General features: G+C 43.7%; 1 protein-coding gene across 1 annotated transcript in view; it reads right to left on the bottom strand.

Annotated features, from left to right (window-relative positions):
• Positions 1-24474, bottom strand: part of EZR (ezrin) — a 50407-nt gene that overhangs the window by 16767 nt on the left and 9166 nt on the right. The window contains exons 3-7 of the mRNA XM_058534063.1: positions 7266-7349; positions 3468-3563; positions 2317-2591; positions 1552-1635; positions 388-534 (exon numbers count right to left, since the gene is read on the bottom strand). Coding sequence (XP_058390046.1) covers positions 388-534; positions 1552-1635; positions 2317-2591; positions 3468-3563; positions 7266-7349 — 686 coding nt within the window. The remainder of the gene's footprint in view (positions 1-387; positions 535-1551; positions 1636-2316; positions 2592-3467; positions 3564-7265; positions 7350-24474) is intronic.

The raw sequence follows: 24474 nt of genomic DNA, 5'->3' as shown, positions 1-24474 counted from the left end.
GTAGCTATAGGTGTGCTGGTGCCCACAGGCAGCTGGCCGCCAGGCCTCAGTGGAAGGGGAGGGGGACACCTTCCTGCAGCTCCCATTCTGCCCTGTTTGCACACGCTACAGAGACTGTGAGGTCACAGACCCTTGTAGTCCCCTCGCTAGGCCCCTCAGCACATGCGACATGTGCTAGTAAACAAGCTATGGTGACAGGAGAGAAATAACGCACACCTCTGAGCCAACTTCTGATATCACCACATCATAATCAAAAAGCCCCTGAAGATTCACACATGTGGTCAGTAAGCTGCTTCAACAGTAACCCACATGCATAACTGCCACTTTCTCCACTGTTTCCAGGCCTGATACCCCACCAACTAAAGATAATTATAAAGTTCAACTCACTTATCATCTTTCTCATAAATATTCAGTCCAAGGGCATCAACTCCAAGCCAAAGGTCTGTTCCTTTCTTATTTTTTATCTCAAAGTAGTTGATTCCATACATTTCCAGGTCCTGGGCAATCTTCAGATACTCTAGCATGGCGTTATCCCTAGTTGGGGGGAATAAACATTGGCATAGTCATTAGTGGCATAGTCATTAGTGCGTTACATCCGGACCAGTAAAACCGCTACCAGCATCTTCAATGTAAGGCAGATCATGTAGGATGGGCTGACAGCTATGTGCTGTCCCTCTGCTGGCCATCCACACCTGTGCCCTGAGTGCGCCCCGGGCTGACCACTCACGGACTTCACACATTCACCAAGAACTGAACTGACTCACGCTGGTTTCTTTGGACACAGACGTGCTTCCCTTTAAATTTTACTGTGAGGCACAAGCTTTCTTTTTCTCTTGCCTACACGGTGCTTCAGGGACTCCCACAATCCGCCACACCAGCAGTCATCGCTTAGGCTTATTTCCTTCCACAGAAGATGCTGGGGTCAGACAGGACACTGGGGACACCACGTCTCTGAGGCCCCAGTGCAAATGAACTTCTGAGCTGGGACAACCCACGGGATTGCTGCCTCTGCCCGAGAGGAGGATTCCAGGACAGCAGAGAATCTGGCCACGTCTTCCACGTGACTGCCGCCTGTCACAGCATGTCCCTCCTTCACGCCTGTGCTATTTAGCACATGTTTCTCACTTGCGATCAATTTTTTTGCTTTTGCACACTTTTGAAGGTAACCACCTTACAGACAATGAACAAACCAGCTCCTCTACGACAGAGAAACGAAAAGTAACTCTGAGGGCTTGTGAACAATGCTCCTGCGCCGCCCCCCCCCCCGCCACCCGACGAATTTTAGACACAAGACTTTCTCTCCTCTAAAACAGGGAAGACAGAAAGAAGGCTTTAGGGCCTGAAGGTGTAAATTAAACTGCTTCGTGCCCCAGGCAAGAACACCTGGCTTTGTCTAAGGAGGAAACCTCACTTGCAGCTCTGTTGACTGCTCTGCCAGGCGTGGGGACTGGAGCCCGGGCCAGCGGCTCCCGAGGCTGATCACCTTGGGACCCTAACTGGACTGACACAGAAGACGAGAGGACACGCCAGACAGCCCGGCCCAGCACTCACTTGAGCATCCCACGGTGCTCCGCGTGCCACACCTGGATCCGGTCCTCCCACTGGTCCCTGCTGAGCTTGTGCTGGTCCATGACTCTGGATTGGAAAGGGAGAGGGCACAGGACCATCACCCCAAAGGCTGTGAGAGGTGAGTGACTGGCCACTGCCCACCCTCACGTGAGCCTGGACTCTCCTTTCACATAAAACAACGAAAAAGCATTTGTTTCTACTTCCTAATGTGCGGGTTTTCTATTTATGACAATTAACAACCTGGAAGATTTAAGAACCTGGAGTGAGACAAACCCAGTCCTGTGGGAAAAACTTTAAAAAGGTATTTTACTTTAAGAAGCCTCTGCTTCCCAAAGGGGTAAAATTTATGTGACCAGTAGTGAATACAAACAGATTTAACAGAGGCCAAATTATTACAACCAGGGAGAGCTAAGACGTTTGAGTATGTTACAGTATCCCCAAATGATATGGGGGCTCTTCAGTTCCTGTGAGGAAGGGGCCCCGCCCTGCTATGTGTCTTCATCACAGACCGTGTTCAGGTGGACCGTCAGTGCCGTAGGGGACACAGTGTGCTGGGTTATGCCTGCTGAAGGCCAGAGCACATGACTGCAAACAGACCGATTAGGGAGTGACCACAGTCCCAGCCTCAGGGAGCACTTACCCTTGACAAAGTCCTTGTGCTTCTGACTGCTTCTTCTAACGCACCACCTACGCCTTTCGAGGATGCTAACCACTGCCCTTACCCAAGCCAGGCCACCTCCTGCTCACCTTTGGGGGATCAGCCGCTCAGAGCTGAGGTACCCAGACTTGTGCGTCTCTTTGTTGTAGTCTCCAAACTTGGCCTGCACGGCGTAGGAGCCGAGGAGCACTGCGGTCTCGGGAGGGCAGTAAATCTCATCGCTGAGAATTCCGTCCTTCACTTGGAGGAAGAAGAGCTTCTGCGTGATGTCCTGGATGAGCTCCTCAGACACATCTTCGGGGTAGAACTTGGCCCGGAACTTGAACTGGAGAGGATTCTCCTTTCTGACCTCCTGGGCAGAGACCTGGATAACAGAAGCCAAACTCTCACAACAAATTCAGAAGACAAGACCTGCCTTCTCAAACACAGGTCTAACCACTGATGCAAGAGGGTCCTGCAGCCAGTTTTCTGAAAGTCACCTTTTGTAAGGAAAAAAAGGCCAGTTAAAGTCCTATTACACTCCCACACTTAGCTGGAAGTCTAGCAACAGCCAGTTACTGACCCACAAAGCTTACGAGCTCTGATTTTTGAGGGATGATGCTACCAATTCCAGAACTCGAATTTGGAAACAACCTTCCCTAATGACCTGTGAACCCAGCACCCGTCCACACGGCCAGTCAAGCCCAGGACCACAGATCATAGTTTTAATAATTCCTCGTGCTCCTCCCCTCTTTCACATCCCCAACGGTCCTCCTGACTTGTAATATAGCAGGAAAGCAGGGATTTAGGAGAAGAGGTATTTTCAAATTGTTTGGAGAAAACATGTTTAGCTTACTGCTTTTCTTTATAACTGTTAATGGAATTATCCAGTCTTTCGAGTTGGAAGACAATCTACCACAGGTTCAAACAAAGCAATAACAGGTTCTTACAAAATAGTGGATGATTCATGGTTTATAAGATTAACAATCTCATTGAAAAAATACCTAAGGTCAACTAAAAGCTAAGCAATTAACCATCATATGCTCCAGTGAGTTAGCAGTAAGGAGAAATATTTGCCAGGATCTGATTTCCAACCAATATCCCCCTTTACTGGAAACCTGCAACCTTTTCATCTATAAAAACTTTTACACAAATAAAAAGGAACAAAAAACAAAAGACAGAGTAAGGTGCTCTGGTTTCAATGTCAACGGAGCAGACCAACACCCAATTAATAGCCTGTAAATAGTTAACTCTGACCTACCTTTTTATCAAGTTTCAACCAGGTAGGAAATCCTTTATTATCCACATACTGGAGGCCAAAGTACCACACTTCCCGAAGGCCGATAGTCTTCACCACCTGTGTGAGAGACAGGGAGAGGGGGCACAGAAACAGTCCTGAGAAACTCTCTGAATGGGCAGTGGCTATTACCAGCCACGGTCGCATGGGACAGCGGACTTGCCAAGAGAGCCAGGGGCCAGCTGCTTAGTCACACTGACATGCCTCTCCTACACTGTCTCAGGTAACTTCTTCCCAACAGAGGCTATCACCCCAAAGCCATGAACGATTTATTTTTAATATAAACTTGAGTAGATTCAGGGTTAGCTTTAAATCTTAAAAAATCTTAAGATCTTATAAAATTTCATTCCTACTCCTTGGTACTCCATTAAGCTTTCCTGAGTATAGACAGCCAGGTGAGTTACACCAAGCCCACAAGAATTGGGCATGACCCAGATATACCAGTGAAAAGTGTGTGTCACAGGTGTGAAGTCACCTGTCAGGTGTGCCCACATGAAAAGGGGTTGAAAGTTGCCAATGTGAAGCCAAAGAACACTCAAGTGTCCTCTGGCTGCCCATCTCTGCGTCTCAGCCAGTTGGCCCAGGACTCTGTTTAACTAGGAACAGGGACACAGCAGTCCCCAGAAAGGCAGGAGGCAGATGGTGGCAAACTTCCAGGGAAGTGAGGGGTGGGGAGCCAGGTGCTCATGCTCACACATGCCAAGGGGTGACCTGTGTTCTTCCAACCTCCAGAAATTTGGAATTCTGATATAGGAAGGCAGAATTCAACCCCAGGTCACAGTGAGGATTTCACATTTAAAAATTCTCCACAGTCCTGGGAAAAAAGTCTCCTGTGGTCCATTATGCTTGTCTTGGAAAGAGAAAAGCATCTCGCTGTGGACACTTGCTGAACACCATCAAAACTGGGTCCCAGGGCTTTGCTGTATAGTTTTAAATTCCATGACATCTAATGTTAAACTTTTTTAAAAAAGGTTACCATTCTTCAAATACATGGCTTCCATCATATTTAAAGGGAAAGAGGACTGAATATACTAGAAATGACAAGTCAGGTAACTGGAGCGCTTGCTTAAAATAAAGTCTGAGATTCCAAAGAAACTCCTGCTCTGGGCCTGCTTCTTCGTCGGTGGGGACCAGACGCTCACTAAAGCTCTAGGAGTCTGTTTATTATGAACAGGACTGACCTGTTCATCCAATCCCTCCACTCACCCAAAGAAGGGCAGGGGGGCCTATAACCAAGACCCTTCATCATGGGTGATATGAAAAAAATTTAGACTTTTACACGGTGCTTTACTCCAAGTCTTCTGGGAGACCCTGTGTCTTATTTTTATGGTAGTTAACTGTAGAAAAGGCTGAACTTGAAGACCAGGTTTTTTTATACCCAGTCCCACAAACCTCCGTCTCATCACTTGCATAGAAAACCCACCTTGCCTTCCTCTTTGGGTTGTTTCAAAGTCGCACAAGAAAACCCCACAACCTCAGCAATCACTCTCTCTCCAATCTAGCCTTTCTGCTTTATCTACCCAACTGCAGCCTGAGTCTGGGTCTCACCAGTTTGAAATGATTTCTTGTAGAGTTGACTTCCCTCCCCGTCCCTGTCAGACCCTCAACCCTCGCTGATTTTCGGGGCCACAGCTCAGATTCACCTTCTCCATCTGCCACAATGTGGCCAGCACCCTTCACAGAGCAGATCACAGACTCTGGAAGCACGCCATGGACATACCCCAGGACCCTCGCTCTCTCGGTGCGAGCCTGTCCCTGGGTGCCCTGACCTGCCTTTTGGCTTTAGAGTATGAATCTTCCGTCTATGTCCAGGATGACTGTCCTCTGCGCTTCAAAGCCCTACTTCTTCTATCCCTGTGCCTTCCCCAAGATGACACAACAGAATTAAACAGCCTTCCTTTCTCCAGTCCATTCTAAAAGCCAACCCGGACATCCTCCCAACAAGGGCAATCCAACATTCCTAGAAAATGCCCCTCACTATTCCCTCCAATGTCCTTAGCTTAACCCAAAGCTGATACACAGCACAGGAGTGGGATCTGAACAGGCGTGGGGTCTATTCTTTCATCTCTGCCTCAGTAGAGTTTTAAATACCAGGTTTTTGGAAAGGAAAACGCAGGGATGTGTCTACTTAACTCAGTCTCAAGCAATAGCTGGAAAATACCCTTTGATGAAGGAAACAATGGGCACCCAGAGTCACCTCACAGGGACTCCTTTCTCACCACTTGGCCCCGTCAGGACACCCGCCTCGCCATGTGGCGCCTGGGCTCTGTGATGCCCTCCATCCAGTCAGAGCCCTGGACTAGAATCTAGTCACAGACAACGTGGAAGATGGAGGTAAGGGAAGCTAAGTGACTGACACACCAAAACTTTATAAGGAGCCTAATGAGAGCTGCCATCTCTGCTTTACAAATAAATTTGCTTGAGGACAGCCCACCACTCATTTATAGACAAGGACTCTGATGTGACCGAGGGACACATGGCTGCAGGCAGAGCTAACACGAGCACCTCCTACCTGGCCTGTGTGCTAACCACTATACCACACGGCTCAGCTGGCTCCATTTCAATTCCTTTAGGATGATCTTTTAGGAGGAACCTTTAGATGTTCAACCTAAGTCCAGCCCCACTCAGAGCAGTAAATGTCTTTATCCTTACTGGGTGAGAAGAGCCAGGGGACAATCTCAACATAACAGTGCAGGGAGAGGCAGGGAGAGCAGAGGAGTCATTCGCACCCCCCCTCGGAGAACTCAGCACCTACGTCCTGACATCCATGCGCCTCTCACCAGTGTGGGCTCGCGGGGCTGCTCACGGAATGCAGCACGTGGGGGAACTGATCTACTGGGCACTCACTTTTGGGGATGAGAGGGAGATCTGATCAAGCACGGGGCGGTGGGGGTGGGGTCACCCATAGCTTCTAGATTTGCTAAAATTCTACATCCCAGGTTTCCCCAGCAGCACCCACTCCAATTCCTGGGTTTGGTGTGTGGATGCTGAACGTTGCTTCTCCTACCAGGGGAGCCCCTCAGGAAGGCAGGGGACGGTTCAAGTGACTTATAAATCCACATCCGGTCCTGCTGCCCTACTGGATCCTTGGCCCCAGAGCAGAATTTACTCAGCCCAGAAAAGTAGATCTCTCTCTCAAAAGCTTGGAATTGTTCCATGGAAGGGTGATCACAGCCTTCACGGTGGCTCACTGTTCTTATTAAAACAGTGCCTTCACTGTTTTAATTAAAACTCTGCCTTCACCTTCGGGTTTCAAGAAGAAATACGCTGGACGGTGGATGTGCTCCCTGTGCCCAGCTCAAGGGAAGTGTCTGCTGACATCCGAGTGAGCCCACGGATGCTGTGGTGGGAGAAAGAGCCAGGGAGGGGCTGACCCTGGAAACTGTGGCCTGCTTGGTTCCAGTCTGGCCCTCAGGCATCTGACCCCAAGGCACCCTGGCCTGCAGACCAGATGGCAAGAAACAGCTGGGGTGACCATGAGGTCCCCAGGGGGATGGCAGCCAGAGCTTCTGGAAGCGGTGCTGTGCTGATGAAGACTTCACAGCGTCCTCTAAATTTCCTCTTGGGGGGCTGTGAACAGGGGCCACCCCTGGAGAGGGTTCAGAGCAGTGTGAATCCCCCGGGTAAGAGGGGAAAAATGGTCTACTCCACAAAGAGAAGCCAGCAGCAAACCAAGGAATGCGCTTAGCAAACCAAATTATTCAAATATTGTCAAAAATTTTTTCTCAATGGGAATTCTCTCTCAAGTTCACAGAGACCAACCTGATCAAAAAGCTGTTTTCCTGTAGTATTTGGCTGGATGGCGAACTCCAGCTCTGCATCCATGGTGGTAACTCGGACATTGATCTAGAAAACAGAACAAAACAAATTACCCTTGACTGAGTGTTCTTTTCTCTTAATAATCTCCTGAGCCTTCCACATCAACTCAAAGCCACTTAGCAGTACGGCAAGAGCCTGTTCCTCTTCAACATCCATTCTCATGCTAGTCACAACACACACACACACGCATGCACACACACACACACCAGCTGATTGTGAGACAGCTGATGAGGCTCAGCATGTGCACAGTTTGGATTCAAATGTACGCCCTTTATGCTTTAATAAAGCACATTTGCTCTTAGATCTGAGCTGTTTTTCTACAAAAATACTTTGATAACTGTTAACGTATTTTCCCATACACCATCCTCTGTTGACCCTTAAAACAGTCGAGTGAGGCACCAGCGAGGGCGGCGAGCCTCCCCTGAGAGTTCAGACCAAGGCAGTGAATCAGAGAGAGAAGGATCCATATACCAGAATGATCACAGCAACATTCGAAACCATCTAAATGGTGAAGAGAGAAATGCTTAAATGACTACAGACACAAAGAGGATAGACTATTACGTAGTAATTTGAAATGGTAATTATGAAGATAGTAGAAACAGGGAAAATTGGTTCAAAAATTAAAACTATGACAGGCAAAATGGTATGTACCCTATCAATGCAAATGTGTGAGCTCTATCTAGACAAAAGATGAAAGTAAAATGCAAAAATGGAAGTATTATTTGGATGATAACACCACAGGAAATTGAGGGAGTGGTGATGGGAGGGCCTTAAAATGGTCTCTAATGTTGCCACATAGTTGTTTCTTTAGAAAAAGTTTATTTCAAGGTAGTTTTCAAATTTATCACTTCTGAAAACCCAGATTTACTAGCATATGAAAAAGGGACAAATCTACTTTATGTCACTGTCCCAAAGGAAAATTCCATGGCCACAGAGCAACTGGAACGCTTAATAATAGTAAAAAATGCTTGCTTCTCACCATTTTTCAAGTGAAATATACAAATGGCGGGATAGACATATGTCCTGAATTCTTCCTCACCTGACATAAACGTGATGAAGACACAGATGAACTGTACTGACACTTAGCTGATGGAGGTCTAAGTACCCAGCATGACACACATTCAGGACTCACCACATTACTTCTTACTCTAGGAACAAAACCAGTTGCTACAATTTTTTTTTTCCTAACACTCAAGACTGTGATAATTGAGACAAACTGTGCTCCACACCCAGTATGTATAAAGGTTCTCTGACTGCAACTACCAGTATAGAGAAGCGAGCCTTGGGGGCTGGCCCCGTGGCTTAGCGGTTAAGTGCGCGCGCTCCGCTGCTGGCGGCCTGGGGTTCGCATCCCGGGCGCTCACTGATGTACCGCTTCTCCGGCCATACTGAGGCCGCGTCCCACATACAGCAACTAGAAGGATGTGCAACTATGACATACAACTATCTACTGGGGCTTTGGGGGAAAAAAAAAAAAAAAGGAGGAGGATTGGCGATAGATGCTAGTTCAGAGCCGGTCTTCCTCAGCAAAAAGAGGAGGATTAGCATGGATGTTAGCTCAGGGCTGATCTTCCTCACAAAAAAAAAAAAAAGAGAAGCCAGTCTTCATTTTCCAGAGTCTCAAAAAAAGTTTCCCCTCCAATCTCAGGTCCACAAATTAAAGAACTGAAGTTTGAGAAGCAAGATTAGGCATATTTTAAATTCTTCAATTATATTAAAATATAAAAACCTAATAAGTTTCTTTCTTTTCCTGCTGGCAATAATTTATTTTGGAAAAATCACAAAAGAGTTGTTAAGAAGCATACAATAAAGCAGGTATCTCTCTCAATTATGATTCCAAGGGCACATATTAGATATGGGAAAAGCAGCCCCATAGTTGAATACTCCAGAACAAGCACAGCTCCAAATTACACACTCATAAGCCCACGATGACATATCACACTCAAAACTAAAGTGGGGGTGGGGGGGTGGCTGACAAATGCAGGGCCTTAGATATGCTTTTCTTTCTCTTTTATTTTCCGATTCAGAATCTGAACCACCCAGTAATTTGTACCGAATGCCACTACCTTGGTTTAGACAAATATAAAAGAGCAGAGTCCGTGCATAGGAGATTTCAGACTGTCAATTCTAAATCTCGATCACTTCTAAATTTGACAACAGCAAGAAAATGTCACCTCCTGAGACCAAAGCTATTAACATAAAAAGGTGACCATCACACCATTATTAACCATTTTGCAAACTGATTAATGGGGATTTAGAAAAAACTACTTTGAAGTTCTGAATCAGGTTCATATTTGACTCAAAGTTCACACAACTCCCTGAAAAAGCAAATAACCAGTTAAATGAATCCTTTTACTGAGGTTGGATGTAACAAGCCGGTAGTAGGTAGGAAGGGAACTTCTTCAAAATGAAGCTCATTGAGAAGCTCTGTATAAACCACACCTCCCATGACGAGGACTTAATCTGAGCCCTGGCAGCTCCAACACAAGCCATTTTGCTGTCTTAGTTGGTCTGGTCTTTCCACAGACTTCTTTCCTTGTGCTCTCACACTCAGGGGCAATCATGAAGTCTGGTATAGGACCTCAAACACAGGTGGCAGTGACAAATAAAATTGTCCTCCGGCTCGGCAGTAACGAATAAAATCAGGACAAGCAACAGGAAGCAAACAGGCTTTTCCTCCATTGTTTGGTGCACCGGCCCTGTCAAAAGGAGTAATTCCCAGTTCTGATTCAGGGATGCGCCACAAGTTTTATTTTCAGAAACTCCCCTAAAATTACAAAATCAATGTTAATCAACATATGTGTATTTTCATCATGCTGTACAGTCTTTTCTCTGATCTTAAATTATTTGTCAAATGTACAACATATTATTCTTGAAACTGAATTTTTGACAATCCTTTTTTTTTTAAACCTTAATATATTTCTACTTTTATAAGACGTTTGTTTAATGTATATAAAGTCATCTCATTCCATGGAAAATAACCCTTGTTTTTGCATCTCATTTTCCACATGCTTTAAATTCTCTATCATTTATATATTTTTGTATTTATTTCTGCACATCTAGGGTTCTTAGTGATTTTCTATATCAAGAAGCTCAACTGCATTATTCTGGTCAAATATGAAGTATCTATTTGGCTATGGAGGATCTATTTGGTACCAGGCTTGATCCCAGAAAACTCAAATTAACTTTTAAATATCCTTATCTTAGTGCTTTGTTGCCTTATTTTCAAGTTAATTTTAGTCAACAGATGTGTATATCATATACAGTGTATGCCCTACAATCTTGATATAGAGCTTGAGATGGGAGAACTCACGAAATCTAAACAACCCGTGCATGAACAGTATGTTGATGATCAATGGCCGAGCTGTTCTGCCTTAATGGGCTTGTGTATCACTGGAGTGGTCAACGCCCTCCGAGTGTTTCTCTCGGGGGCTGCTACTGGTATTCTGGGCAGCACAGTCACCCTATAAAACTATCTCAAGTACTGCAGAGTGTTTCCCATCCCTGAGCCCACCCACTAAACACAGGTGTCCCCAGTCACTGGGGCTTCTAAAAGTACCCTCTCACACACATTTCCAAAGGCTCTCTGGGGCAAAGGGGAGGCTCCTACCTAGATTAAGGACCACAGCATGGCAACGCCTTAATCAATAGAGTGTTACAGATGTTTAGAAAGACTACTAAGATTGCTTTCAATTGTACAGATCTTTAATAATGTCCTGAAATATAGCATCAACTGTTACCAAAGTTTAAAATGAAACGATTACTCAGATGACAGGACCATTTATATACATATTTTGGTCCACTTATCCAGGGGCTTTAAAAGAAATCAGGCTTTGGCAATTAAAGAAACATATCTAAATCCCAACTCTTCTTTTTATTACCTTTGTGTTACATTTTCCACGGTAAGCAATTGTTTTTAGTGAACTCAACGTACTTGGATAAAAGCTGGCACTCGTATTTGCAATGGTGCCATAGAAATAAAGTGAGATTGTGTGGTTATGCTCCATAAATGCGAGAGCGGTCCCACAAAAAGCCAGAGGTCCATGGGCTTAAACATACCACCACACAAACCCAAATCATGTGCAAAGATTGGGAAAAGAGCGCATGCTCTCCAATTTTTATTGTCTGGGTGTGTCCCCCTAGATCGCACACTTTTATCAAAGGCAATATTTGCTGAAGACAGCAAAGTCACACAGTAATGTATGATACAGGTGTGTATACAGAGTATGCAGCTAGTCATTTAAAGTCTACCCCCAAAAGGCAGTGCTTATTCCAGGCTTGCCAAAACACTAAAAACCTTTCTAACATTCTTTGTTTGGAGGCGATGGCAGTGATTAAGGTTTAATTTTGCTCATGTACCCCCCGCCCCACACATAGGCACAAAGAACCACGTGGTTGATGGTGTAGACGATAATTTAATAATTCATGTCTCCCCTTCAAATGCTATTCCACTTGAAGCTAAGACACAAAGCCATATTTAGAATTCTAAAATGTTAGAACATATGAGGAACCAGATATAATTCTACTCCAGTATTTATAAAGGGAATTCACAAATAAGTTTAGATATGGGAGTTAAGTTAGCCCTCTACAGATTAAAAATAATGAGGTCTTTCTACAGCTGCATACTATGTCAGAATTTTAGAATACGATGACTTATCTTAGACACAAGTCAGGAAAACTTGGTATCGAAGATGCCTGAACCCCTCAAGGAAAATGAGGTTCTCACGAGTATATGTATATTTTTCACAGACTGTTATTTAGCAGAAAAATCTTCTTTGTTGCCCCCGATAGAGCCTAGCTTAGTAGGTGAGTTGTGTTTTCACTTCAGGAGGAGAGGTAAGTTTCTGATCTATTACTAGAATATCAGTATTTGCGAGACAAATGCCTAAAAACAAAAATCGGATTGAATGACCTTTTATTTCTAAAACAGGAACTAACAAAACTGGCTAAATTTAAAACTTCTTAAATTTTTTAAATTTAAGCAACTTCCTCTTAAATTTAAGCGACACACTGTGCACCTTTTTTCCCCATGAATAATGACCAGAGTTTCACAGGTATTTGCACCCGGCCATTTGACTATATAACACACATATTATTTAATATCAGGATCCAACACACAAACCTGGGTCTTAATGAAGATAATGGAAAGCTAATTCTAATATTCTCTATCCTCCCTCTGCTTAATAATCTATTCTTTAAAAAATTCTATTTGCTGTTTTTATTATGGGTTAGCTCCACTCAAAATAACCAAACTGCACGCTGATGAACACAATAGCTGTATTCTTACATTCCCGGCCCACCCCAGCTAGTGAACACCTTGCATGCCTTTGGGGCTTGCGTACTCTACAAACACCAACCAAATCCTACTGGGTGCACTGATGCCACGTGGGCCACTGAGGACATGGAGGGGAGTCAGACTGCCTGCCCCTGAGCCGCTTAGACTTAAAAATAGGATGGACCTCCAATAGCTGTCATACACCATAGTCGTTCCCAAACAGGACTAACTATTAGAATCCCCAGAGCAGCTTTTCAAACACCCGAGTTTCTGGGCCACAGCCCAAGAATCTGTATTTTTTTAAGCCACTCAAGTGATTCTGAGGACCAGCGGAATTCACGGATCACTGGAACAGGGAGGCCTGAGACCTGGTGCTGTGACCTCCTGAGGACCTCAGGCAGATGACTCCCTCCCACTGGGCCTCAGCCCCTTTATCTGCAAAAAGAGGGTTTGGACTAGACGACTGGAAGTCCCTTCCAGCTCTGAAATGCTGGGTCTCAAGTCCAAAGGCACAAGGTGAGATGCCGGGAGCGCGATTAGCGCCAGAGCTGTGAGGAATCCGGGGAGGTGGACTCCTTAGGGGATGCAGGCAGACGGAACGGGAAGATTCCTGAGAAAATGCCAATACTGTGACCAGCTGGCCCGGAGACTGTTTTCATGGACGAATGAAAAGCTCACACCTGTTTTCACACTTCCAGGAGGGGGAATGTAACTCTCCAGCCGGACACACAGCAGCACAGGTTTTACTGCTCCAATGCAACTGCCGTCTCTTCTTCCAACATAAAAGAGAATTACAGGTGTTCAACCCCAATCTGTTTTTTTAAAAAATAAACTCAATAAAAATTCACCGTATTAAAACAAATCCACTGACCCCTTTGCTCATTCCCTCACGCAGCCGAGCAGTCATGACCAGACAGGCCGGACAGCAGGGCGGCGGACACCCGCCTCGCTGGCCCAGGCAGCCAGGCCACCTCTACCCGGCGGGCCGCAGTCTGAAGGAGGCCACTTCTCCGCTCGTTTGTCAAATGAAGGAATTGGAAACGATTTTCTCTGTCAGGGATCTTCCAGCTCTAACATTCTGCAACGTAAAAATTATCTGAGTGGCTTCTGACACCAAGTCAGTGGCTGTGCAGTTTTCTGCAAATTATCCGAATTTAAGGGGAGAGCAACAAGGCGGTGAAGGGGGGGCATATTTTGAGGTCACATAAATTAAGGTTCTTTGTTTCTTTTTTCTTTCTCTCTCTAACTGAAGGGCTTTTGAGTGTCTTTGCTGTGTTAATGCAAATTGTGAAATCCCAGGAGGGCGCCAGACTGTTCTGCCCACAGAGGTTTTTCCCTGGAATATCCCAAAGGACCAGTATTTTTCAGAATATACTTTGGAAAACAGGAGTTTTGAGTCTTCCTAGATTAATTTTATCAAAATGGTATCTAAAATGCCTTCTAAGAGTCTGAGAGGTGTAAAAAAAGATATAGAGTTGACAATGAAATACTGTATTTTACTTCTAACCCACATTGCCGAATCTTTGGCTGTCAAATTATCTCCCTCATTCTTTTCCTCATTTTGGTAAATAAATCTAGTTATGCAGTTTTTCCTTTGGGAAGTGTTCATTTCCTCCTGAAATACTTTAAACTTGGTTTAAGATTACCTCTCCGATCAAGTCTTTTACAGAATAAATTCAAAATGCATTAAAGACCAAGACAGGAGGGAAAAGTTCAAGACTGATTCCTCCACAAACTTCACAGAAAAGCAACCGTTTACATCTTCTTAGACAAAGCCACCAAGTTTAATTTTCGTAGTTAGAATAATGCAGGTGGAACAAAAGTTGGCCATGCTTTTCCTACGTACTCAAGAATCAGGAAAACCATGTAAAATGGACAGGGAAATTCAAATGGTAACATTTGAACGAATGTTTGAAATTCAGGCAGTGGATTCAGCGATAACAGATTACTCCCTATATTATCACACCTGCATTTACTCAAAAATTAGTCTGAGTACAACTATGTGAGCGCCACCAAGATTACATTGACAGCATGACCTTTCATAATCACTGAGAATGTCAGTGCTGTTTTCCAACATTCCAGCCCTCTTCCGAAGGTGCCACTTCAGCAACTTCTAATGGCTTTCAAATATTTGGATAAGACCTTTCAAATACTTAGAAAGGCTCTGATAGGAAGTAGGTACAGTAAACTTTCTCCCACAAATGGGTGAAGAAAAGCAGACGCGTATGACAAGGAAAAATTCGCACAACTGATAATAAATGAATTAGAAAAGCCTTTTCAGATGCTATTTTGGTTCACTTAAATAATCATAGAGCCAATATTGTATTTTGATTTTCACATTGAGTCATTGTGCACTTTTTTATAACAGCTTTGTTGAAATTTACATACTATAGAATTCACCCATTTAAAATGTGCATTTCAGTGATTATTAACGTATTCAGAGTTATGCAACCAACACCACTACCTAATTTTAGAACAGTTCATCACTCCAAAAAGAAACCCCATATCCATTAGCAGTCATTCCCCATCACTCCTTCCCCCAGCCCCAGCAACCACAAATCTACTTTCTGTTTCCATAGACTTCCCTATTCTGGACGTTTCTTACAAACAGAAATCATATAACACGTGGTCTTTTGTGACTTGCTTCGGTCACTTAGCGTAATGTTTTCAAACCTCATCCATGTTGTAGCAAGGATCAGTGCTTCATTCCTTTTTTATTGCTGAACAATATTCCACTGTCTGGGTCTATCACTTTTGTCTATCCATGCATCAGTTGATGGACATTGGGGTTGGATATCTTACTACTTGATATGTTACTTTAGTGACTGTAAATATGAAACAGCTGGAAAACAATGTCACTGAACTAGATTATCTACAGTCAATTTGGTATTCCAATTGATAAGAATAAAAAAATCTTAGGGGGAAACAAAGATGAAAGAAAATCAATGTTTAGAAACTAAAATTCAATTTAAGTTTACCGTTTTTGCTTGTTGTAGTAAATGAAAATATTCTGTTCTCAGGAAGAAGGTACCAGCTGCCAAACAAACTGATGAGAACACAGTAGGAAATACTGAATCTTCCACTCCCACACCCACTCTCTCCTGCGGCCAGCAGTAATTTTAGCCATCAGGGATCCCGGCCTACTCTCTCACTTCACAAAGAGGCCGTGGCACTGGGCAGCTGACCCACCACGGAGCAGAGGTGAGAACCTAGGCTGTTGTTCAGGGTCCTCCCAGGCAAATCATGTTCTTCCCCAAAATTTTAAGCAGAGACTGAACCTTCTGTTCCACATTTAACTCTAATGCTACTGAGCATGCCACAGCTAGCACTCAATTTAAGTACCCCCAATTTTTTTTTTAAAAAACTGAACACTATCTTTATATTTCAGACTTTCTTGGATTAACATAAACCCCTGCAGAGCCCCGTCCACTGCTGCACAAGGAAACGTGGCAACACCAGACATGTTTTATGGAGTCTGGTGTCCCTTAGTAACTGCTTAGGAAATACGGATGGCCACACCTTAGATGCTGTTCCCTGGGACCTTCAGGCTCCTAACTAAGGCAGTGGTTTTCAAACTGGAACATGCAAGAGAATTACCTGGAGAGCTTGTTGAAACAGCTTCCTGGGCTGCAGGCCCAGAGATTCTGACTCAGGAGGGCAGAATGGGCCCATAAATCTACAGCTCTACCCAGCTCCGGGGTGAGGCCAACCCAGCCAGCCTCTGCCCTCAGGGAAAGAGGCTAGCATCCTAAGCACGCAAAACGACACAACTCCTTTCGACACAACTCCTTTCGGCAAGATGACTGTATTTACTGCTACTATTTATATTCCATTATGTGAAAACATCTATACTAAATTTTTGTTCACCAGTACTAGAGTACAGTTGCAGAGACAGGTTTTTCTTATTGAAACTCTGTATCCCAACACATGGATCCCTATTTTAGTCTCTCTGGATCCTGATCTCCTTGGTTTTGAGAAAGGTAAAAATCAGTCCCAATGAACAATACTCCAACTCAATAAATCACAGCATTAGCTATGACAAGCTGGGGTCATTTTTCACAAATGCTGGCTAACAAATAACCAACCTCTGTAAAACATTACCACTAACTTAGCGAACCTTAATCAGCTTAGTGTAGAAATGCAGACACGTGAATTCAGCCAAGGATGGCAAAGTTGGAAAGCCCCAAAGGCCAAGGGGTTTTTTGTTTTTAGCTCTCCCTCTCTATCACCAAACCTTTTTGGAGTGCCACAGTAATGGCTACTATTTAAAAGGCAACTTTGTTTCTTATCTACAGTCACTCAGCGCATAACGATGTCTCAGTCATCGAGGGACCACATCACATATACGACAGTGGTCCCATAAGATTAGTACCATAGAGCCTAGGTGTGTAGTAGGCTGTACCATCTAGGTTTGTATAAGTGCACTCCATGATGTTCACAATGATGAACTCACCTAACAACGCATTTCTTAGAACGTGTCCCCGTCGTTAAGCAATGCATGACTGTATTATATAAAATGAATGTTTATCTTAGTTAAATGTGCAGTGCTGCTCCCAGTACCACAAAATAAACAACAAAATTATATAAAAGCAGTTGCCATCGAAAATCCAGAACCAGCCCTGATGGCCTAGTGGTTACAGTTCGGTGTGCTCTGCTTCGGCGGCCTGGGTTCTGTTCCCAGATGCAGAACCACACCACTCGTCTGTCAGTAGCCATGCTGTGGCGGCAGCTCATACAGAAGAACTAGAAGAACTTACAACTATGTACTGGGGGGGGGGGTGGGGGGGGGCAAGGGGAAGAAGATGTCTTATTTAATTCCATATAGCATCTTAAAAAAAAAAAAAACCAATGACTATATTTTACATTGTTATAATGTTTCTAACAAGCATAGAGCCAGAAGTGTCCAACTTTTATTCAAGATAGGCAGTCCAGAAAGCACCCTGTTGCACACCTTTCTTTTAAGGACAGAGAGGCCAAAATAAAAACCGATATGTTGCTATTAGAAGGTATTCAGCAAAATACCAAAACGTTATTGTACAGAGAAGACAAGTAAAATAGAAATGTGATCCTTAAAACACAACTTTTCATTAAAGGGAGTAAAGGCCATATTAACCTGATACTGCACTGGCAAAGGCATCAACAACCCCACTTGTCAGTCAAGAGTCAGGAGGCAGTGGCCCCTCTCCACAGGGTTCCCACCAATAGCAGCAGCAACATGTCACCACGCGCCCGAAGGCAAGCTGTGCTCAAAGCTAGAAATTCCAGGGACGCATGTTTAAGCTCTGGCTCTTGACAGACTTCCTGAGGTTTACTGACCTTTAGGGAAGGTGGAAATAACAGTACAAATACATCTTACTAATAACATAACCCTACCGCAAACCTGTAAACCGATGGATAAAGACTTCTAATACCACTATTCCTTTCTTTCAAGCTCCTCTGTATCTTAAGTTCAAATTATACCCAATCACATCATTTTAAGTTCAAATTATACCCAATCACATCATTTTATGTTGTCTTCTCTTTCAAGGTAAAAGAAGAAACTGAGAACGAAGGTGAAGAAATTGACTTGCTTGTTAAGGCTTAGGAAAATTTTCAGACGCCAAAAAAAACTGGTCATTTAGGTCCACAATCTTCTAAAAAATCTGTGGAATTAATTATAACAAAAATCGGCAGGCAAGTCAGTAAAAATTCTGTGCATCATCATTTTGTCTATAGCACAACAAACCGACCAAGACAGATGGGTGGGATGGACACAAAATAAATATTCTGATAAAGTTTTCACAGTTTCATAGGATTATACAATACTAATAATAGTCTAGTCTTTTATTGCCTAGTAATAGGGACAATAAAACTATCAAATGTTAGAGCTGACAAGAGTCCACCTGAGACAACTCCCACGGAGGTCAAAGTGGTGGCCCAGAGTTTTGTTATTTCTACAACTTTCCTAGGAATCACGAAGGGGCAGTCCCGCTACTCCTGGGAGTATGAAGTACTGAGAACGACTGGGTGATGCTGGTGTTGACTGCTCTCCAGTCTCCTGTGCCCGTCATGGAGCTCTAGACACTCCATCCCTTGTGAGGGTGGTCATCTGCCCAGCAGGAAAATTCAACTTAGGCTACATGAGGATGGATGCTGACCGTCCGTCAATGGAATGACTCTAAATTCCCTTGTATGTATCAAGAAACTAAATTAATTTTCCACCATCTAGTGCCTCAGGCTAAGTCATCCTTCTGGATTGAAACAATCCTGCCCTCCCCTCCAATTCCTTCTTGATGGAGGTGTAAAACAGAGGTCACTGGTTAGTGTTTGCCCACGTGCTAATTACTAAGGAAAGGCAAGGTCATAAGGACAGAGTTCAAAGTCAAATGAGCCAACTTAACTCTATTATAAACCAAGAAGCTATAAGGAAAGTTTCTCAGTTCAGGTTAGGCACAGTCCTACCTATCTAGTTTTAGGCAACGTATAAATTTTAACTTGGAGGAACGGCGGTGTCTGTGCCAGGACCCCGGCCCCGACCCTGACAGCGTCACGACACCATGGGGTGGGCACTGCCCTCATTTCACAGAGAATTCAATGTCACTTTAAGGAATTTTGAGGGTAACAAAGTTAATCATGAAAATTAACACCGCATACTCCTCCACCACCCCTAGGCTAAGTTGGCAATGTAAAAGCTCAACTCTTAATATGCAGACAGCAGCAGGGTGTGGTAGTAACATGAGAGCTGGGTCTTAGAATTTCCAAAAACTTTAATGTTTGGGTATCTACATTACATTATATCTTATACCGTATTTCTATGGTATACACGTGTATATGTTATGAGTAGAACAACTGAAATAGTGACCAGGTGTCACTCTTGTAGGGGACTGTGAGGGGGTACCGCTCGGTGAGGTGTCCAGTTATTCTAGTCTGACCACTTTCTTTTCAAACGCTGAGGAAACAGAGGCCCAGAGAGGTTTACACAACTTCCTCAACTTCTGGTAATCAGCCCCTAAAAATATTTATATTTGTACAGCTCTTAAATGTTATTCCTAAAGTTGTACTTTCGATAAAAGTCAATGGTCTTAAACTTTTGAAAAGTTTGTATTTCCAAATTCCAGAGTAAAAATTATGTAAAAGTATATATGAAGGAAGCGCCCAGATCATCTAATATCCATCCCATAATTTCAAGAACATGTCATGAAATCCCTAGTCTTTTTAAATAGCTCCTTTTGCCTCTGAAAATAAGCCACTTCCTGCTCTCAGACCCACCTCCTGTCAGCCGAGGCTGCTTAACAATACAGAAGCGACAAACCAGTCTTGTTCGTGCTGATTATAACCAGAGAAAATCATGATCTTAGAGCTAGAAGGGAACTTTCTGAACGGTCTCATTAAAAAGAGAGCTGCCTCACTATAAAACTGAGTTGGGACCCTTTTGTGCTGAGCCCTCCCCACTGATCATGGGCTGAAGGTACAGCTTCTGGAAGGACACTGAGGCAGTAAGAAAATGCTTCCAGATGGCTGAGGATCCTCACTCTCACTCAAGCTCCAAGTCTGTGTGTGCTGCAGAGCAATGCTGGTGGGCATTTTCTGATCTGCTAACAGCACGTAACAGTAATATTCCTGATACCTGTCAGCTGTCTATTTTTAAGATCCGTGTTTTGTGAGTAGGAACCAACTTCTTCTACACCGGGAATGACATACATTGTGTGTGTAAATTTAATATGGAAACTAAATTGGAATGCTTAGACACCACTTTACACAGGAAAGGGGAAAGAGAAGCAAAGAATGTCACTTTCTGCAAAAGAAACTATTCCTTTCCAGAAACCCCAATAATCTACACATCCTTCTCTCCCCACCCCAGGGCAGGCAAAATAAAGAGAAAGTGACCTTGAATGATCCTTTATCTAATAAGCTTGTGAAGTCTTGATTCTGTGACATGTAATTTCAGTTTTACAAAATGTGTCATACATACTTCAGCACCACTTTAGTTCACTGAAAAGTGAAGTTAATTATATCCACAAATTTACGATCCCATAAAAAACAAAAGTAAGAGACAGGGCCAAGACAGCTATCACACGCTGAATGAAAAACTGTGGTTTTTAATTCTAGGTTCATAAAACAGAGGAAATTAAAGACCTATAGACTAAATTTCACGACCCACCTGGAATGCACTATTTTCTTTGTAAATTTAGAAGTCTGTGAAGAGTTTTTTCTTTCTAATCTAGTGAGGGGAAAAGCCTAAGAAAGAACGAAAATGTCAAAACAACATAATTCCTTTGCTAACCCGCTGTTTGAGGGAAAGACATATAAAATAAACCATACTTAAATCTTGTGCCATTTCTGATATAAATCTTTGCCCCTAGTTAAGATCATATGTGCAGTAATATTTTGCAATGTTAAAGAACATTTCTCCTATAAGAAGCTTAGACAAGATGTGTTTGAAGAACTTGACCAAGAAGTCTTTCCTCTCAAAAATAATTAGAGAGTAAGACCCCAATAGCTTTTAAAATCCAAACTAAATCAGTAAGCTTACAAAATTTGCTTGAATAAGCAAACGTCAACAAAACTTTATGCTTTAAACCACCCTGTGTTTCTGAAATTATACTAAAAAAAACCTCTTCAGTTTATACTTTGTAACAATCAAGTATGCTACATCCGGAATGGGATTATAATTATGTACATAACTACCCAATGGGAGCAAGAAGACCCGGAGTGCACCCAACTATCCCTATCACCCTACTACCCACCCAACTCCTGCAGCTCCTGGTCTGTTGTATTTCTTTCAGGTCCCACCTCCGCCCACCCCACCCGCAGCCCTGGCGCACAGATTGCACACTGATCTCTTAAAATGGCTGCAAAGGGGCAGGCCCGGTGGCGTAGTGGTTAAGTTCAGGCGCTCTGCTTCGGCGGCCGGGGGTTCACAGGTTCAGATCCGGGGCATGGACTATGCACCACTTATCAAGCCATGCTGTGGCAGGCGTCCCACATATAAAAATGGAGGAAGATGGGCACAGATGTTAGCTTAGAGCCAATCTTCCTCAGCAAAAAGAGGAGGATTGGCAACAGATGTTAGCTCAGGGCTAATCCTCCTCACCAATAAATAAATTAATTAAATAAAATAAAAAATGGCTGCATAAAATTCCACTAGGTAAGGCCCCACACTTCATTATGCTCACTTCCAAGTTTCAGCTTGGAGAAAGCTACTATTGAGACGATGACCTATTTCCATCGGGTCACAGTACTCTCTCCCTCCTCCACCAAAAAAAAAAAAATCGTGGGAATACAGAGTAATAGTGAAACTAGCTGGGAACAAATAGTTGTGTGTGTTTCCAAGTCAACTGCACTTTTGACTAGAGAGCTCCTTCAATAAAACACGTGTAGCAGGCGAGATGGCCCAGGTAGGATTCAACCAGGCATCCGTCTGCTCAGAACACAAAAGGTCTCCCAAGAAACTGTGGTTCTACTCTAGGGATCCCCAGAGAACCGTCACCAGGACCTGCCGGCGGGCAGGGCTGGGGAGGGCAGGCTCCCAAGCGTGGTTGTCAGCCCTCACGTCCAGGACTCGAGACTCGAGATCCCAGGGGAAGGAGCCGGCCCTTCCCACTGTGTCTCTCACAGACTCAAGCATTTGGTGACTTGGAAAAGTGACAGTGTCTTTCCCTTTCACCCCTATAATGTGCTTTTAAAAAATAAACTTTTTATATTGGAAAATTTGAAACACTCACAAAAGTAGAGTCAGCAGTACAATTAGCTCCCATGTACTTTTCATCCAACTCTGACACCATTAACTTTCTAGCATTCTTAATTCATCTACTCTTTCCATTACGTAAAAAAAGAATTTTTTTTTTTTGCTGGCATATTTTAAGGCCATCATATATCATTTCACTTGTAAAACCTTCAGTATGTAGCCCTAACGGACTTTAAATAAATATATATACACACACACACACACACACACACACACACACAATTCCACTATCATTTCCAACATAATTAAAAACTATTCCTTAGTATTTAAAATTCAGTCAATATTCAGTTTTCCCCCATTGCCTTGAAAATATCTTTTTACAGTTGATTTGTTCAAATCATGTAAGGCACTTTGCAGCCTTGTCATCACTGTATTTCCAAACTACCCCGCTTGGCCAGTTTCTTAATAAACATCAAGTCTTCCCCACCCTATCTCGACCCAGTGAAGTCCCACCTAAGAGGCTCACCCAAATAGCAACATATTATGTAAGCAGATACTTGAACAACAATAAGCAACATCCATAATTATTCAACTGAGGCCATGAAACACCTTAAGCAGAATACTATACTAATATACATAATATGTTTTCATAAATAAAGAGGTGGTTCCAATCTAGTATTTATGTTCTAGGCTTTTACCAAGTGATTTGTGGTTCAATTTCCTCTTTAAAAACAAAAGGAACAAGGCTGGATATCGTTCTAAGACATGTTTTAGAAGAAATCTACGGATGCAGTAATAGTGCAGCGGCAAAATATTATTCAAAAAGGATAAATTTCCCTGAACCTCAATGCCTGAGAAACGATGGGAGAATCTAAGTGGGTAGGGCAAAGGAGGACGTGCTTATCACCAAACCTATCTGAAAACAAGTTCTTGGAGAAATATCATCTTGGCTCATCGTCCAATGCAAGAGTGATTTACAGAAAAGCAAAAAATAAACAAAAACATGTCACGCTCTGCCCATTCATAAGTCACTCTGCTCAGTGGTTTTAACTCTTCACCCAACAGAGTCAATGAAAGAGTCAGAGCACCTGCACCTCTTGGCAGAGCCCGGATGACACTGACAGCAGCATGACCCTCACCCCGACATCCTATTAGCTGTCTGAAAGCAGTATTTCCATCTTTGTGTTTACCAATGTATCTCCAGAACTTAAACACCTGGCACGCAGTAGGTACTCTATTTGTTGAAGGAACGAATGAATTTTATGGAGGGATGTGGGTGGTGTTCATCGTTGTAACAAAAGGACAAAAAGGAAGGTAAAAATCTACTGAGTCAGAAAAAAAAACAATACCCATCATGAGATGCGAAAGCTTTTAATCAGGCTAGAATTTAGTAGTTACAAGCAGAGTTGTTCTACATTGACTCTGTCCTCTGTGGCGACAGAGACAAGACACAGTGCCAGGGACAGGGCAGGAGCTTCCCGGGGCTGTCCCCCCTCCAAGGTGGGTCCCCGGGATCCTCTTTCCCAGGTGAGGAAGCGGCCACAGGGAGGCTGAGCAGCTCGCCCAAAGCTGACCCCCTGAGAGGCAGGCTCGTTTACCTGCTTGGTCCTCCTCCTCTCTCTTTATCTGCCAATAAAACGAGAATTTAAAGTTTGTTCTAGAAGCAGATAACAATGCTTCCCCCCCGCCCCCCAAACCACTATGCCTCTGGCTTTGTGGCCAGGAAAGACAGAACCTAAAGAAACAAGCATCTAACACTGTCATAGGTAGAAATAAGTTCTATGAAGCAAAATAAAGCAAGGTGGTCACTGAAGGGGGCGCTGTTTCAGATTTGTTATTAGTGCTGTCCAGTGGATTCCACTCCTAGCGCCCCTGTGCACAGCAGAGTGGAACCCTGCCCCGTCTTTCCGCACCATCCTCTCACCTTCTGGGGCGACATCAGACAATGCTCTACTGCTATTCACAGGGTTTTCATGGCCAATTTTTTCATAAGTACGTGGCCAGGTCCTTTTTCCTACTCTGTCTTAGTCTGGAAGCTCCACTGAAACCTGTCCACCCTGAGTGACCCTGCTGGTATTTGAAATCCTAGTGGCATAGCTTTCAGCATCACACCACAGTATGACAACCGACAGACGGGTGGTGTGGTTCCCTGATCAGGACATGAACCTGGCCGTGGTGGTGAGAGCATGGAATCTTAACCACTAGACCAC

The sequence above is a fragment of the Diceros bicornis genome, chromosome 39 (assembly GCF_020826845.1).
Source record: "Diceros bicornis minor isolate mBicDic1 chromosome 39, mDicBic1.mat.cur, whole genome shotgun sequence".
In the NCBI taxonomy this organism is placed as follows: domain Eukaryota; kingdom Metazoa; phylum Chordata; class Mammalia; order Perissodactyla; family Rhinocerotidae; genus Diceros; species Diceros bicornis.
The sequence above is the reverse complement of the archived record's forward strand: the minus strand, read 5'-3'. Positions and strand labels throughout refer to the sequence as shown.